This window comes from Ailuropoda melanoleuca, chromosome 2, assembly GCF_002007445.2.
Source record: "Ailuropoda melanoleuca isolate Jingjing chromosome 2, ASM200744v2, whole genome shotgun sequence".
NCBI classification, from domain to species: Eukaryota; Metazoa; Chordata; class Mammalia; order Carnivora; family Ursidae; genus Ailuropoda; species Ailuropoda melanoleuca.
Window position 1 is genome coordinate 27,384,273 of NC_048219.1, and position 19,054 is coordinate 27,403,326.

Here is a 19,054-nt window from a genome sequence, read left to right on the forward strand (position 1 = left end):
ACATTAAGGAACATTGTAATTATCTTAAACTACTTAACACCAGAGCTAAAGAGAATCTTAAAAAAGCAACTAGAGAAAAAAAAATCCACATTATATGCTGAGGAACAAATACAAGAATGACAGCAGACTACTTATCAAAACAATTTAAGCCACAAGACAGTACAGTAGATCTTTAAAGTACTGGGAAAAAAACCCATCAACTTATACCCAGTAAAAATATGTTTCAAAAAGCAAAATGCTTTTTCAGAAATATAAGAGCTAAAAGAATCTATTACCAGTAAGCCTATTGTATAAGAAGCGTTAAAGGAAGTACTTCATGGAGAATACCAAATAATAGAAACCTGGATCTTCACATAGAAGTATAGAGCAACAGAAATGGTAAATGTAAAATCTCTTTAAAAGACAATTGTTTAAAACAAAAATAATAAAATGTATTGTGGAGTTTATAATGTATATAGAAACAAAATGTATGACAGAAATACCACAAAAGCCAGGGAGGGGGAAATGGAAGTATACGGATGTAAGGTTCTTATATGACACAGGATATGGTATAATATTACTTGAAAGTAGATTGATAAATTAAAGATATAAACCTAAAAGCAAACACTAGAAAAACTAAAATAAGGAGGTATAGCTAATAAGCCAACAAAGAAGATACACTAGGATTATATAAAGGCTGGAAAAGAAGAAAAAGAACAAAAGGAGATGGGACAAGTAGAAAATAAATAGCAAGGTGCTAGATTTAAATCTAACCATATTAGTAATCACGTTATGTATAAGTGGTCTAAACATCCTCAGTTAAAAGAGATCATCAGATTGGATATATAAGCGAGATTCAGCTATATGCTGTGACTGAGAAAACCACTTGAAATATTATGACACAAATAGTTTTTTTTTTTTTTTTAAAGATTTTATTTATTTATTTGACAGAGATAGAGACAGCCAGTGAGAGGGGGAACACAAGCAGGGGGAGTGGGAGAGGAAGAAGCAGGCTCATAGCAGAGAAGCCTGATGTGGGGCTCGATCCCATGACGCTGGGATCACGCCCTGAGCCGAAGGCAGACGCTTAACCGCTGTGCCACCCAGGCGCCCCGACACAAATAGTTTTAATGTAAAAAGATGGAAAATGATATACCATGGTAATATTAGTCAAAAGAAAGCTTGAGTGGATAGAGTAATATCAAAGTGTATTTCAGAATAAAAAAAATATTACCAGGGATAAAAAGATAACATTTCATAATTATTAAGGGATCAGTTCATCAGAAGGATATAACAGTCCTAGATATTTATGCATTAATAACTGAGCTTCAAAGTTCTTGAAACAAGAAATGATAGAACTGTAAGGGTAAATAGATGAATCTACGACTATATTTGGAGATTTCAATAACCCTGTTTTAGTAATTGTTGGAAGTAGACAAAATCATCAGAGATATAGAAAACTTGAACAACACTGTCAACCAATTTGACTTGAGTGATTTTTATAGAACACTCCACCCAAAAGCAGCAGAGCGCACATTCTTTCCAGTGTACACAGACCATTACAAGATAGGCCACATTTTGTGGTGTAAAACAAGTCCTGATAAATTTTAAATGATCAAATTATACAAATTTTATATGTATATACAGAGATTATACAATGATCTCTAATAACAATAGTATTAGAAATCTGTATCAGAAAGATATCTAGAAAATCCCCAAATATTTGGTAACAAAATACACACTTTTCAATAATCCATGGGTTAAAGAAGAAACCTCAAGGAAAATTAGAAAATATTTTGAGCTGATTGAAAATAAAAACATGGCATATCAAAATTTGTGGGATGCAGCTATAACACAGTGATCAGAGAGAAATTAATAGCATTAAACTTTTATAGTAGGAGGAACAAAGACATTTCAAATCAGTGACCTAATCTTCTACCTTAGGAAATTAAAAAAGGAAGAATAAAACACAAAGTAAATGGAAGAAAGAAAATAATAAATACAATAGCAGCAATTCATAAAGAAAAAGACAAAAGAATAATAAGAAAAATGAAACCAGGGACTCCTGGGTGGCTCAGTCAGTTAAGTGTCTGCCTTCTGGTCAGATCATGAACCCAGGGTCCTGGAGTGGAGCCCCACTTTGGGGAGTCCTCAGTTGGAGCCTGCTTCTCCCTCTCCCTCAGTACCTCCCCCACTTGTGCTCATTCTCTCTCTCTCTCAAATAAATCTTTAAAAAAGAAAAAAAGAAAATGAAACCAAAAGCTAGTTCTTGAGATGAATAAAGTTGACAGATTATAGTCAGACTAATTGGGCAGATAGCCAAGAACACAAAATACCATTATGAGATTGGGGGGGTGGTTATCATTACAAGTCCTGTAGGCCGTAAACAACAAGGGTATATTGTGAAAATATTTGTGCCAGTAAGCGTTCAACTTGGACAAAATGGACAAATTCCTTGAACATCAAGCTTTCATATCACACTTAAGAACAAATAGACAACTTGAATACCCCTGTATTTTTGAAAGAATTGAATTTACTGTCACAAGCCTTCCCACAAAGAAAAGCACAGGTTCCGGGGTGCCCGGGTGGCTCAGTTGGTTAAGTAAGTGTCTGACTTTGGCTCAGGTCATGATTTCAGGTTCCTGGGATCGAGCGCCATGTTGGGTTCCATGCTCAGCAGGGGAGTCTGCTTCTCTCTCGCTCTGCCCCTTGCTTTCCCTCGCTCTCTCTCAATCTTAAAAAAAAAAAAAAAAAAAAGCACAGGTCCAGATGGTTTCACTTGTGACTTTTACTAAACAACGAAGGAAGAAATAACACCAGTTCTCAAAAAACACTCAGAAAATAAATGAGGAGGGAATCTCATTCTATGAGGCTAGCATTACACTAGTAACAAAACCAGGGGGGGAAATTACAAGAAATGAAAACTGCAGACTGGTATTCCTCATGAAGATAGTTGCAAAGATATGTAGCACATTTTTAGTAAATCCAGTCCAGCAAATCACAAAATGATATGGTACATCATGACTAAATGGGGTTTATTCCAAGAATGCTAAGTTGGTTTAACATTAAAAAAATCGGGGCGCCTGGATGGCACAGCGGTTAAGTGTCTGCCTTCGGCTCAGGGTGTGATCCCGGCATTGTGGGATCGAGCCCCACATCAGGCTCCTCTGCTATGAGCCTGCTTCTTCCTCTCCCACTCCCTCTGCTTGTGTTCCCTCTCTCACTGGCTGTCTCTGTCTCTGTTGAATAAATAAATAAATCTTTAAAAAAAAAAACATTAAAAAAATCAATCTGTAACTCATCATATTAGCAGGATGAAAAAATGTGAATCACATGATGGAGAAAAAGCATTTGACAAAATTCTACTTCTATTCAAAATGTGTGTATGTGTATATGTATCTTGGCAGTCTAAGAGTTAAAGAGAACTTCTACAACCTAATAAACACATCTACAAAAAACCTACAATTAATATTATCAAATGGTGACAGCATAAATGCTTCCTTTTTAAGATTAAGTACAAGGAGAGCATGTCTACTCTTATTTCTGTTCAACATTTCAGTGGAGCTCCTAGTCAGTGTAATAAGACAAGAAGACAAAATAAGATGAATATAGACTGGAAAAAAGATTGTCTTTATACACAGATAACATGATTGTTTATATGTAGGAAATCCTAAGGAACTTACAAAATGGCTACTAGATCTGATAAGTGAATTTAGCAAGATCCTTGTGTAAAAATCAGTCATATTTCTGTATACTAATAATTAAATTCAAAAATTAGAATTTATGGGGCATGTGTGTGGCTCAGTCAATTAAGCATCTGACTCTTGATTTCAGCTCAGGTCATGATCCCATGGGTCATGAGATTGAGCCCCACATTGGGCTCTGCACTCAACGTGGAATCGGCTACAGATACTCTCTCCCTCTCCCCGCTGCTTGCTTTCTCTTTCTCCCTTCCTCTTGCTTCCAAATAAAGAAAATCTTTAAAAAAATAAATAAGACCCAAATAAGTGTAGCGAGATACAATGTTTATAGATTGGAAGATTCGATATTGTTAAAATGTCAGTTCTTCCCAAATTGATCATAGTTTCAACACAATCCTAGTCAAAATGCCAGCAGAGTTTTGTTTTTGTTTTTTGTAAAAACAAAATTTTTGTAATTTTGTAAATTACAATTTTTGTAAAAATTGAGGTGCTGATTCTAAAATTTATATGGAGATACAAGGAACCTAGAATAGCCAGAACAACTTTTTTTTTTTTAAAGATATGATGTATTTATTGGAGAGAGAGCATGAGCGAGGGGGTGAAGGGAATGGAGGGTCAGAGGAAGAGTGAAAAGCCGACTTCCTGCTGAGCAGGGAGCCTGAGCAGGGGCTCAGTCACAGGACCCTGGGATCATGACCTGAGCTAAAGGCAGATGCTTAACTGACTGAGCCACCCTGGTGCCCCTAGCCAAAACAGCTTCGAAAAAAGAATATAATTCAAGGACCTAACTACCTGATGTTAAGGCTTATTTTAAAGGTCGAATAATCAAGAGTATTATTTTGCTGTAAATATATGCGTATAGATCAGTGGAACAGAGAGTGATTTCAAATGCTGTTTTTATGTGTGTATGCACATGTCAAAATTCATCAGATTGTACATTTTAAATATGCACATTTTGTCAATTTTAAATATAATTGTAGAAAATCAATTTTTTTAAAAGTGATATGGTGGACATTCAACCTATTATCAGGTCACTGGAGGAATAGAGCCATAGAATTAACCTAACATCAAAATCTCAAGTCTCAAAGTTTTGTTAATCCTTTACTCAGTACCCAGGAATAGAGAAATCTGTGTTGGTTGTTGGTTGGTTCACAGAGTCTGTGAAATTATGTCTGTACAATTCCCCATCTAGTATAATTTAGGCTGAATGGCCTCTTGAGATTCCTTCCCACTCTACAATACTAAAACAGGAGTTTTGGTTTATTTTAATTCAAGGCTACACATATTCTTCAGAGAAATCTGAACTTACAAAAGCATAATTTCAAAGGTTCATTGTGGCACTAGCAAGAACAGATGGCCCTAAAATCTGTTTGAGGAATGTTTTGTTTTCTGGCCTTTAAAGAATACAATTCTTTTCTCTTAGGGGAGGAGGAGCTGATAGTCCTCTTTTCAAAAGAATGAAAGGAGTTGGGAATCCAACAACACATTAAAAAAACTATTCACACACAAAAAAATTATTCACCATGATCAAGTAGGATTTATTCCTGGGATGCAAAGGTGGTTCAATATTCACAAATCAATGAATGTGATATATCGTATCAACAAGAGAAAGTATAAAAACCATATGATCACTTGAATAGGTACAGAAAAAGCATTTGACAAAGTACATTATCCACTCATGATAAAAACCTTCGACAAAGTAGGTTTAGAGGGAACATACCACAGGACTTGAACATGGGTGCTAGCTTCTGGACACAGGTGAACTCCAGCTGATGGGAAGGATATTTATATTGTTCCAGAATATCTTCAGAAAGGATATTTCTCCCTTTTCCATCATTACTCAACTTTTCTCAGTTCTATTTCTGTTTCTTCACTCATGATTTTCTTTTTATCCAAAGTGTTCTTCCTTTGCACCTGATTTCATAGCCAATTCAAATGTTTTACCTTTTAGGAAATCTCCCTAGAATTCTCCATCCCCCCAGACAGTATCACTGTTTCTCTCCGTTTTCCTAGCTTTCTTTATTCATGTAACTTGTATTGCTGGTGAGTTATGAAACCCCTTCTGCTCTGAATTTTGAGTCCCCTGAGGGCAGAGAGTCTGTCTTTCATTCTTCATTGTATCTGTGGTGCAGTGCTTTCATAAATTTTCTGTCTCTGCAGTGTCTTTCTACCTAAAGTCATTGTCAATTGATAAATGCTTATAGAATTAAATCGTTAAAACTTATTTTATTAGATACCTAATCTATGTGACATTGCAATTGTATGTGAACCAAAAAAATTTTTTTAAATTATGCTAACAACATTTACTCTCAATGTAACTTAATGAATGGAACAAACCCTCCAAATCCATCCCTATTTAATATGGTTTACTAATTAGTATATTCAGCAAATATGTATTGAGCACCTGCCATAAGCAAGACTCTGTGCCTTACACATTATATAGAAATTGTAGCTATTCCTCAGGGTCGTGCATAAACTTCTGTATGTATAATTCCTTTCTGCTTTAAATCAAAAGATTAAACTGTGATTTTTTTTTTTAAAGATTTTATTTATTTATGTGACAGAGAGACAGCCAGTGAGAGAGGGAACACAGCAGGGAAGTGGGAGAGGAAGAAGCAGGCTCCCAGTAGAGGAGCCTGATGTGGGGCTCGATCCCATAACGCCGGGATCATGCCCTGAGCCAAAGGCAGACGCTTAACCGCTGTGCCACCCAGGCGCCCCAAAATTTTTTTAAATCTTAAAAAGGAAAGGTTAAAAAAAAATTTCAAAAATAATTTCAAAAAAATTTTCAAAAATAATTTCAGATGTAGAGAAAAGTTGCAAAAGTACTACAAAAAAATCCTATATTTCTCTCACCCATATGTTAACCACATTTGCTATTATTCTCACTTTCTTGCCCTTCCTGTGATTCTTGCTCTTTCTTCTGTCTTTATAGAGAGATACACTTATAGATGTATAAACAAACTACTGTGGGACTCGATCCGATCCTGGAATGCCAGGATCATGGCCCTGAGCCGAAGGCAGACGCTTAACGACTGCGCTTCCCAGGCGTCCCTAAACTGTGATTTTTTAACATGATATCTCAGAGAAGAAATTGAAGGGCATAGCATGTTAATTCAGAGATGGATTCCATTCCTCCAACACAGTCATTCCTAGAACTGTATTCTTTTAACGATAATCATCGATAATCATCATAGATGGTTAGACTGGTGGGGGGTTGGGAAACACAGGAAGATATTTGCTTCAGAAGGTAAAGCTTCTGTACTGCTTCACTTGATATGTTAAAATAGTCTTTTGAGATAAGACCCATGTAGCTGTTAGCTTAGTTCCTGGCTTGAGGTTGACACTCCATAGATGTTAGCTGTCACATGCTGTTGTCACAGCAATTGTTTCCTTGTCTTTTATCAGTATGTCATTTTCACTAATTCTTGAGCTCTTAGGAAGGGTCTGAATCCCATTGTCTCATAAGAGGTACTTGGTTGAATTACTTGCTACTGATTTTTAGGTCGCTTTACAATTTTATAAGCAGAGTGGAGGAAACAAGCATACAAATTTTATTTGCAAACACTTCATCAGTACTTATTATGTTCTTGGTGCTGTTCTAAGCACTTTATAAATATTTAATCCTTATAACTGTATGAAATAGTTACTTTTATTATCCCCTCTACAGAGGGGGAAACTGAGACACAGAGAAATCAAGTAGCTTGCCCAGGGGCACACAGAGAGTTAGTAGCAAAGCCAGGAAATGCAGGTAGTCTGGTTTGAGTCCTTGCTCTTAGAAGCTAGCTGATTTATTTAGAATGTCTGAATTGAGAATATTTCTTAATCTGCTTAGTGTGGACAAAGTTAGAAACCACTTTAGCCTAATGGTTTGGAAGAAATGATAGATACAACATTCTTTAAAATTGCTGTATGTGGGGGCATCTAAGTGGCTCAGTTAGTAGAGCATGCTACTCTTGATCTCGAGATCATGTGTTTTAGCACCATTTTAGGGATAGAGTTTACTTAAAAAAAATTACTATATGTGATTTTATCAGTTTCTTCATGTGATACAAATGTAAATTGCAAATGAGACCTTAATTAGCCAATCAGTTGACTTTGCTAAATAGGAATCTTCCCGCTGACTTATCCTGTTTGCAGAAAACTTACTTAAAAGTAATCTTTGGAAAACCCTGCCAGAAGTGGTTTGAGGTTGATAAATACCAGTGTGAGAGGAATATTCAGTTATTATTTGGATGCCTCTGGTGATGTAGTAATATATTAAAACACTAACTTTGCAAGAGTTACAGACATTAACAAAGTAAAGCTAGGAGATGATGATATCTTAGAATTGTATTGGTATAATATCTAGGAATAAATTTAACCAAGTAGGTAAAAGACTTGTACTTTAAAAACCACAAAACATTGCTGAAAGAAATGAAGAGAACCTAAATAAATGAGAAGACATCTCAGTGGATTGGAAGACTTGGTATTGTTAAGATGTTAGTATTATTCCAAGGGGATCTACAGATCCAGTGTAAGCCCTATCAGAATTTCAGTGGCCTTTTTTTTTTTTTCCAGAAAAGAAAAAGCCAGTACTCAAATTCTTTTGGAATTACAAAGGCCTCCAAAGTCAAAATAATCTTGTACAAGAACAAAATTGGAGGAGTCACCCTTCCTAATTCAAAACTTACTGCAAAGCTACACTAATCAAAATAGTGTGGTACTAGCATGGAATAGACTTAAGAATCCAGAAATAAACCTATACAATTATGATCAGTTGATTTTGACAAGGATGCCAAGACCATTTACTGATGAATGGACAGCCTTCAGCTAATGGTGCTAGGACAACAGGACTTCCACATGTAAACTAATGAAGTTGTGCCCCCTACTCCACACCACATATAACTTAACTCAAAACGGATCAGTGACCTAAATGTAAGAGCTAAAACCATGGAGCTCTTTGAAGACAAAACAAAACAAAACCATGAGGGTAATTTTTCATAACTTTGGATTTGGCAATGGATTCTTAGATAATTTACAACAATACAAGTAACGGGGGCGTCTGGGTGGCTATGTTGTTAAGTGTCTGCCTTTGGCTCAGGGCGTGATCCCGGTGTTCTGAGATGGAGCTCCCCATCAGGCTCCTCCGCTGGGAGCCTGCTTCTTCCTCTCCCACTCCCCCTGCTTGTGCTCCCCCTCTCACTCGCTGTCTCTCTCTCTGTCAAATAAATAAATCTTTAAAAAAAAAAAAACACAATACAAGTAACAAAAGAAAAAATAGATTGGACTTAATAAAAATTAAAATATTTTTTGCATTCAAGGACATTAACAAGAAAGTGAAAAGACAACCTACACATGGGAGAAAACTATTTGCAAATCATATATCTGACAAGTGTCTGATATCTAGAAGATAAAAAGAATTCTTATAACTCAACAACAAAAGACAGTCCCATTAAAAGATGGGCAAAGGGCAGCTGTTTTCTAGATATGTCTCCAGAGGCAAGGGAAACAAAAGCAAAAATAAACTATTGAAACTACATCAAAATAAAATGCTTCTGCACAGTGAAGGAACCAATCAACAAAACTAAAAGGCAACCTATGGAATGGGAGAAGATATTTGCTATTCCAATAATGGGTTAGTATCCAAAATATATAAAGAAATTATCAAACTCAACACCCAAAAAACAATAATCCAATTAAAATGGGCAGAAGACATGAACAGACATTCCTCCAAGTAAGACATACATACGGCCAACAGACACATGAAAAGATGCTCATCATCACACCGTCAGGGAAATGCAAATCACAACTACAATGAGATATCACCTCACACCTGTTAGAATGGCTAAAATCAGCAACACAGGAAACAACAGCTATTGGTGAGGATCTGGAGAAAAAGGAACACTCATGCACCATTGGTAGGAATGCAAATTGGTGCAGCCAATGTGTAAAACAGTCTGGAAGTTCCTCAGAAAGTTAAAAATAGATGTGGCGCCTGGGTGGCTCAGTCGGTTAAGCATCTGACTCTCGATTTTGGCTCAAGTCATGATCCCAGGGTCGTGGAATTGAGCCCTGTGTCAGGCTCCACACTCAGTGGGGAGTTTGCTGGGAGTTGCTTGCCCTCTGCCCCTCCCCCATTCATGCATGAGCACTCTCTTTCTCTCAAATCTTAAAAATGAAAGTTAAAAATAGAACTACCCTACAACCCAGCAAATGCACTACTAAGTATTTACCCAGAGTATACAAAAACATGAATTCAAAGGTGTACATGCACCCCTATATCTATAGACTATTATTTACAATAGCCGAATGATGGAAAGAGCCCAAATGTCCATCGAGTAATGAATAGATAAAGAAGAGTGGTATATATGCACAATGGAACATTATTTAGCCATCAAAAAGAATAAAATCTTGTCATTTGCAAGGACATGATTGGAGCTAGAGAGAGTATAAGGCTAAGTGATAAAAGTCAGAGAAAGGCAAGTACCATATGATTTCACTGTTATGTAGAATTTAAGAAACAGAGCAGATGAGCAAAGGGGGAAGAAAAGAGAGAGAAACAAATGAAGAAACAGACTCTTAACTTTAGAGAACAAGGAATAAACTCATGGTTATCAGAGGGGACGTAGGTAGGAGGTGGGTTAAATAGGTGATGGGGATTAAAGAATGCACTTGCGTGATGAGCACTGGGTGATATATGGAATTGTTGAATCACTATATTGTACACCCTAAACTAATAAAACACTGTGTGTGCGTGTGTGTGTGTGTGTGTATACATAAACACACACACTTTTTTTTTTTTTTTTTTTAATGGGCAGTGGACTTGGGAGGCCTGTGTTGCTCGGTTCGTTGAGTGTCTGACTCTAGGTTTCAGCTCAGGTCATGATCTCAGGGTCATGGGCTCCAACCCCTCATGGGGCTCTGCACTCAGCACAGAGTCTGCTTGATATTCTCTCCTTCCCACTCTGACCCTCCTCCTGCTTCTCTCTCTTTCTCTCAAATAAATATATTTGAGAGATACTTGAGAGAGAGAGCAAGAGAAAGCATGACTAGAGGTGGAGGGGCAAAGGGAGAGGGAAAAACAGGTTCCCGCTGAGCAGGGAGCCCAGCACAGGGCTCAGTCCCAGGACCCTGAGATCATGACCTGAGCTGAAGGCAGCTGCTCAACTGACTGAGTCATCCAGGCGCCCCTGAATATAATCTTTGTTTTTGAATAGACATTTCTCCAAAGAAGATATTCATATGGCCAATAAGTAAATGAAAAGATGCTTAACATCATTAATCATCAGGGAAATGCAAATCAAAACCACAATGAGGCACTGCTTCACACCTGCTAGGATAGCTATAAAACAACAACAGAAAATAACAAGTGTCTCCAAGGATGTGGAGAAATTGGGCCCCTTCTGTGTTGTTGGTGAAAATGTAAAATGGTTCATCCACTATGAAAAACAGTTTGGCAACTCCCCAAAAAGTTAGATGTAGAATTAATGTATGACCCTGCAATTCCACCTCCAGACATATACCCCAAAGAATTGAAAACAGTTACGCAGACAAGTACACGCACACATATGTTTATAGTAGCACTGTTCACAGTAGCCAAAACGTGCAGTAGCCCAAATGTGCATGGATGGATGAATGGATGGATGGACAAACTCTGATGCATGACTATGTATGTGTATATTATGTGCGTGTACACACACGCACACAGAATATTATTCAACCATAAGAAGTGAAGTACTGATACATAGCTGCACTGTGGTTGAGCTTCCAAAACACTACATTAAGGGAAAGAAGCCAGAAATGATGGTCATGTATTATATGGTACCATTCGTGTGAAATAACCAGAATCAGTTCCTACAGAATGCAGATTGGTGGTTAGGATTGGGAGTGGAAAGAAACTAGTTAGAGGAAGGTTTTTACTTAGGAGTGATGGAAGTGTTTTGAAACTAGATAAAGGTTAGTATTGCATACCATTGTGAATGTATTAGATGCCTCTGAACTGTTAACTTTGAAATGGTTAATTCTATGTATGTGAATTTCACCTCACATTATTTTGTTTGAGTGTGTTGATACAGGAACATAAAAGGTATCAGAACACTCACCTGGTATTTTTCACACTATAGTACTGCAGTTTGTAATGTAAGAGGAAGAGGGGAGTAAAACAAATGTTTGGTTTTTTTTTTTTTTTTTAAGATTTTATTTATTTGACAGAGAGAGATAGCCAGCAAGAGAGGGAACACAAGCAGGGGGAGTGGGAGAGGAAGAAGCAGGCTCATAGCGGAAGAGCCTGACGTGGGGCTCGATCCCACAATGCCGGGATCACGCCCTGAGCCGAAGGCAGACACTTAACAACTGCGCCACCCAGGCGCCCCAAAACAAATGTTTTGTACTAGATTTTTGAAAGATTAAAGCCATTTAAAGGATTGGATCAGAGAGGTGGACAAATGGGATGGCATGAAGGAAAAAATGGGAACTAAAAAATAAATTATCTCAATCTTATTTCAGTTAGGAGCCAGAGTTTAACACCAAGATAATATAAGTTCAGATTTGTTTACTAGATACAAAATGGTGGCCTGTGAGTTTTTTCAGGTTAGGTTTAGAATTATTACCTTCAATCTTTTGATAAGAGCAAAGCATTTGTTGAAGAGACTGTCTTATTTTCCATGAGATACTCTTTCCTCTTTTGTCAAAGATTAGTTGACCATATAGTTGTAGGTCCATTTATGGGTTTTCTATTCTGTTCCTTTGATCTGTGTGTCTGTTTTTGTGCCAGTACCGTACTGTCTTGATCACCACAGCTTTGTAATATAACTTGAAGTCTGGAATTGTGAGCCTCCAGTTTTGCTTTTCTTTTTCAAGATAGCTTTGGTTCTTCAGGGTGTTTTGTGGTTCCATACAAATTGTAGGATTATTCTAGCTCTGTGAAAAATGCTGGTGGTATTTTGATAGGGACTGCATTAAATATGTGGATTGCTTTGAGTAGCATAGACATTTTAACAATATTTGTTCTCCTAATCCATGAGCGTGGAATGCTTTTCCATTTCTTTGTGTCGTCTTCAATTTCTTTCATAAGTGTTCTATAGTTTTCAGAGTATAGATCTTTTTTTTTTTAAGATTTTTAAAATTTTTATTTATTCAACAGAGATAGAGACAGCCAGCAAGAGAGGGAACACAAGCAGGGGGAGTGGGAGAGGAAGAAGCAGGCTCATAGTGGAGGAGCCTGATGTGGGGCTCGATCCCATAACGCCGGGATCATGCCCTGAGCCGAAGGCAGACACTTAACCGCTGTGCCACCCAGGCGCCCCCGGAGTATAGATCTTTCACCTCTATGGTTGGGTTTATTCCTAGGTATCTTATGGTTTTGGGTGCAGTTGTAAATGGGATCGATGCCTTGATTTTTTCATCTGCTGTATTATTGGTGTGTAGAAATGTAACAAATTTCTGTACATAGATTTTATAGCAACTTCGCTGAATTCGTGTATCAGTTCTAGCAATTTTTTGGTGGAGTCTTTCAGGCTTTTTACATAGAGTATCATGTCATCTGAAAATAATGAAAGTTTGACTTCTTCCTTGCCAATTTGGATGCCTTTTATTTCTCTTTGTTGTCTGATTGCTGAGTCTAGAACTTCCAGTACTGTGTTAAATAACAGTGGTGAGTGTGGCCATCCCTTTCTTATTCTTGATCATAAAGGAAAAGCTGCCAGCTTTTCCCCATTGAAGATACTAGCTATGGAAAAAAGACCGTCTCTTCAACAAATGGTGCTGTGAAAACTGGACACAAACATGCAGAAGAATGAAACTGGACCACTTTCTTATACCATACACAAATCTAAATTCAAAATTGATTAAAGACCTAAATGTGAGACAGGAGGGGCGCCTGGGTGGCACAACGGTTAAGCATCTGCCTTCGGCTCAGGGCGTGATCCCGGCGTTATGGGATCGAGCCCCACATCAGGCTCCTCCGCTAGAAGCCTGCTTCTTCCTCTCCCACTCCCCCTGTTTGTGTTCCCTTTCTCGCTGGCTGTCTCTATCTCTGTCAAATAAATAAATAAAATCTTTAAAAAAAAAAAGAATGTGAGACAGGAAACCATCAAAATCCTAGAGGAGAACACAGGCAGCAAGCTCTTTGACATCGGCCGTAGCAACTTCTTACTGGATTAAGTTTCCAGAGGCCGGGGAAACAAAAGCAAAAATGACCTATTAGGACATCATCAAGATAAAAAGCTTCTGCACAGCAAAGGAAATAATCAACAAAACTAAAAGGCAACCTTTGGAATGGGAGAAGATATCTGATAGAGTTAGTATCCAAAATCTATAAAGAACTTACCAAACTCAACACACAAAAAAACAAGTAATCCAGTTAAGAAATGGGTAGAAGACACGAACATACATTTTTCCAAAGACATCCAGATGGCTAACAGACACATGAAAAGATGCTTAACATCACTCATCATCAGGGAAATAAAAATTAAAACTCAATGAGATGCCACTTCACACCTGTCAGAATGGCTAAAATTAACAACACAGGATACAACAGATCTTGGCAAAGATGGAGAGAAACGGGAACCCTCTTACACCGTTGGTGGGAATGCAAACTGGTGCAGCTACTCAGGAGAACAGTATGGAGGGTCCTCAAAAAGTCGAAAATAAAACTACCCTACAGCCCAGCAGTTGCACTACAAAGTATTTACCCAGAGGATACAAAGTTACTGATTCAAAGGGGCACATGCACCCGCTGTTTACAGGAGAACTATCAACAATAGCCAAACTACGGTAAGAGCCCAAATGTCCATCGACTGATGAATGGATAAAGAAGATGTGGTATATATATACACAATGGAATATTACTTAGCCACCAAAAAAAATCTTGCCATTTGCAACGATGTGGATGGAGCTAGAGTGTATTATTCTAAGAGAAATAAGTCAGTCAGAGGAAGACAAATACCATATGGTTTCACTCATATGTGGAATTTAAGAAATGAAACAGGTAAAAAAGAGACAGACCATAGAACAGACTCTTAACTATAGAGAACAAACTGAGGGTTGCTGGAGGTGAGGGTGGCAGGGGAATGGGTTAAATGGGTGATGGGTTAAATGGGTGATGTGCACTGGGTGTTGTATGTAAGTATAAGTTCTCCTGAAACTAATAACAGTATATGTTAACTCACTGGAATTTAAATAAGAACTTGAAGGAAAAAAAAGAACAAAGCAACATATTAGTGATTTCACTGATGATTTCAAACTTAAGTTAGTAAAACTAAGAAGCAATGGAGTTTATATATTTCTAGAGGAAAACACTCCTTTGTGTGTATATGGGAAAAGAGGGCAGATGCACTTACATATGGAACATTCTTTTGACTTAGAATTTCAGTGTATGTATCCTCGGAGAATCCAGTGGGTAGGGGAAATTACTATAATTAGCTAAACTAATGTTAGCTTGAGTTCAGTGCAGCAACAAAAATACCAAAAAGATGAATGCAAAATATGTCATGTGCTTACTTAGGTTATAATACAAATCACCTATAAACTATACAGGGAATTTTTATATATGTTGATTTTTTTCCCCCCAGTGGTGACTGATTTTTCACTGTTTTCATTATTGTTTTTTGTCTTTGAGATAAAGGAGTTGTACTGTGCCAGACCAAAAAACAAAAAACAAAAAAAACCCCAAAAAACCATTTTTGTCAGAATAATAGTTAACCCTTTTCTTTGATTGCAGATGATGAAAGCCATGAACAAGTCCAATGAACATGTTCTGGCAGGAGGCGCCTGCTTCAATGAGAAGGCGGACTCTCACCTTGTGTGTGTACAGAATGATGACGGAAACTATCAGACCCAAGCTATCAGTATTCACAATCAGCCCAGAAAAGGTGAGTATTTGAGCTGATTGACACGCTAAGAATTGTACTGGACTTGGAAAGTCGGATATCTTAGCCCATAACTCTCACTTTCAAGCTAGGTGGCCATAAACAATTTGATGAAATTAACCTTTCCAAGCTTATTCTCCAAGATTACATTGACTCCCCAAGTAGATAGACTCAGAGTCGTAAATGGGATCTCTACTAATAAAGGGAACATTTTGAAAATACTGCCTCAGGATATTGGCAGGGCTAGAATTGATATTTGAAGGTAGGACACTAGGCCCCGTAGTGAGAATATGCTTAGGTAGATTTTAAGTTTGTTGAATAACCATTTCCAAAGAATGTTAATAGGTTAACTGGATTCTGAGAGAAGGCTTCTTGGTTCAGTGGTACTTATAATGTGGCCTCATCACTTAGGAGATTGTTAGAAATGAAGCATCTATACCCCAGATTTGCTAAATTAGAATTTGTTTTTTAACAAGGTTCTGTGTTCAAATGCGTATTGAAATTTAAGAAGCATTGCTTATGGTGGCATTTCTTAAGGTGTCTTATCAGGTTCCATGGTTTTAAAAAATACATAAGTGAAAGTCTTGCATAATACATTAAACTGAGAAATCCTGGATTAAACAAGTTTAAACAGATTTCTTTACTACAGGACTTTTCAGAGCCTTTAACAGGCTGATGCATTTTATAATTTTCCAAAAGGAAGATAGTGCCTGGCCCTTCCCAAATTTATTTGACTATGAATCTTGTTTTTCCTCAGAGTATCTCCCATAGCTCACTTTCTCTAGTATGCTTTATGAAACACTTGTCTGGTTGACAGTGACATAGGTCACTGTCTTCAATATATTTTTTGAATTGGTTGTTTAGTAAAGGTATAAAAGCTCTTTGTCACATGTATATTCAATATGATATCCAAAATAAGGTAGGTGATAAGTCCACAATGCTATTAGTCAAATGATACCTAGACTATTTGAATTAAGTTCTGGATATCATTAATGTAATTGATGATATCCATGTCTAAAACTGGAGGTTCTTTAGAGGATGATTCAAAGCCTGTGAACAATTTGGAAATGAGGTCAAAAGAAGACCTTTTGGATAAAGTTTACATGTTTAATCTGGAAAAGTCTAGATTAGAAGAGGGTGAAAAATAGCTATCTCTATTTTTAAGGTTTTCTAGTATGTGGAAATAAGATTCAGTTTACTCTCTATAGCTACAAAAGGCCAAAACCAGCACTTTGGGTGAAAGTTACAGGACTCTAGATCTGGACTGAATTTGAGAGCACATTCTGTAAGGCCAAGAGTTATCCAGAAGTAGAATGGGATGCCTTGTGCCATTGTGGGCTCCTTGCCACTTGGAGTCTTTGAGAAAGGCTGGATGGCCACCTGTTAGAGATATTGCAGGGCCAATGGGCAGGAAGTTGGATTACTTAGACCAATAGAAGATACGGAGGAGCATAGGGGTTCCTGGCTGGCTCAGTTGATGGAGCATGCAACTGTTGATGTCTGGGTTGTAAATTCAAGGCCCATGTTGGGTGTGGAGATAACTTTAAAAAGGAAAAGAAAAGATGTGGAGGAGGATTAGTGAAATTTTCTTAAAGCTAAATGGGATTAAATGTCCTTTCTTTTATGAAGACATAATGGTAACAGATATTTGTCTTTTAAATAGGTTTTTTTTTTTTTTAAAAGAACTGCACTAGGTCAATAAAATGCTAACCATATCTCCATCTTCAAAATATATTTTATCTAAAAAAAAATTATTAGATCAGGTATCAGCAGACTTTTTCTGTGAATGGCTGGGTGATAAATATTTTAGGCGTTGCAGGCCTGTGATCTTTGTCGCAAGTTACTCAACTCCGGCTTACTTCGAAAATTGCTACAGACAATATGTAAATGAGTGGACATGACTGTGTTCCGATGAAATTTTATTTACAAAAACAGGCTGCGGGCCAAACAGGTTGTAGTTTGCCAAGCCCTAGACTTGACCACTAAGATTTCTTTGCTTGTAAGATTCTTTAATTCTTGATTGGAGGTAGAGGAAAACAAAATGAGGGAGTGTGTCTTAAAACTTCATTCCCAAAGCTATCATAAGCATCAGAATTATTTGTTACTTGTAGATAGTGGTGTATAGAGTTGATGTTTTTTGTTTTCTGTATGATGATGGATTTACCAACTAACTATAAAATATTTCATTATTGTTCTCAGTTTATATCTCCAGATCTACACTGAACTATTTATATTCTGTTTTAGTGACTGGTGCCAGTTTCTTTGTGTTCAGTGGTGCTCTGAAATCTTCTTCTGGATATCTTGCCAAGTCCAGTATTGTGGAAGGTAAAGAATAAGTTATTTACTGCATGTGTATTAGTTCAGTCCTAATTATACAATTAAAAAAGCAAGGAATGTTGGAGTGCCTGGCTGGCTCAGTCAGTAGAACATGCGACTCGATCTCAGGGTCCTAAGTTGAAGGCCCATGTTGGGCTTAGAGCTTACATAAGTGATGATGATGATGGTGATGATGATGATAGTAGAAGTTTAAAAAATAAAAAGCAATGGATGTTAAGTGAAACCATGACGCTTGTATAGTAGACTTCTGACTCCTATTATGTATTCAATAGCATAGTAGTACAGGGATGGCTTGACTCTGCTCAGTGATGTCCAGGGCCTCAGTTGAGATGACTTGATAGCTGGGGGTTCAAATTATCTGAAAGTTCGTTCACTCACATGTCTGGGTCCTGGCTTGGGTTGATTTAAAGACTAGGATTGGTGACTGAAGTACTCACACTTTGACTCCTTAGTATGCCATAGTGGCCTTGGGGTAGCTGGACTTCTTATTCCAGGCACGTGTGTTCTTGCAAAAGGCAGAAGCCATGTTGCTTCTTATGACCCAGTCTCGAAAGTCACACGATGTCACTTCCACCATACTGTAGTGTTGGAAGTAGTCATAAGACTTCCCAGGTTCAAGAGGAGAGGAATTAGACTCCACTTCTTAATGGGGAAATGGGAAGGTAGCATTGTGAGAAAGCATGTGAGACAGGAGATATTGTGGTGACCTTTGGAAAGTAAGTCTGCCACACATGCTGACGGGTTTTCATTTCCGCAGTAGCTTACTTCAGTACCCTGTCTGAAAGCAGTCCTTCCTGGGGCTGGAGCCTAGTGTGTTAACGGAAATACAGAGACAGTCTTACCTATGTTAATAGATGGCTTTGACCTCCTTTTTGGTAAGCTTAATAAAACAACTATTAAAGAGCAAAGTACATTAATATTTTACAACTAAATTTCACAACTTTGACTATAAAGGGGAAGAATGCTATTAAGAAATTGTTAGGAAATCTAGAAGTTAAACAGTCATTGGTCTTAAGTGACTATTTAATGCCTATGTGATCAAGTATTGACTACGTTTGAAATTGTGTCTTGACAAGATGATTTAAAAAACACCCTTTAAATGTACTGATACAGATCCTTAATGCAAAGTATTGTGTTTAAAAGTTATATCTCTGTCTCTGGAAATTTCTTAGGTCTTATATTTCACTG

At 37.4% G+C, this 19,054-nt stretch overlaps 1 protein-coding gene across 3 annotated transcripts in view; it reads left to right on the forward strand.

Annotated features, from left to right (window-relative positions):
* The window catches only part of ZFYVE9 (zinc finger FYVE-type containing 9), a 176,386-nt gene that overhangs the window by 148,775 nt on the left and 8,557 nt on the right, over nt 1–19,054 (forward strand). For 2 of the 3 annotated variants that reach the window (XM_034652673.1, XM_034652666.1), the window contains 2 exons: nt 15,382–15,532; nt 17,774–17,854. In XM_034652673.1, the coding sequence (XP_034508564.1) occupies nt 15,382–15,532; nt 17,774–17,854 (232 nt within the window). Of the gene's footprint in view, nt 1–8,240; nt 8,728–15,381; nt 15,533–17,773; nt 17,855–19,054 lie in introns of those variants that run through there. The other variant, XM_034652679.1, reaches the window with a different exon arrangement.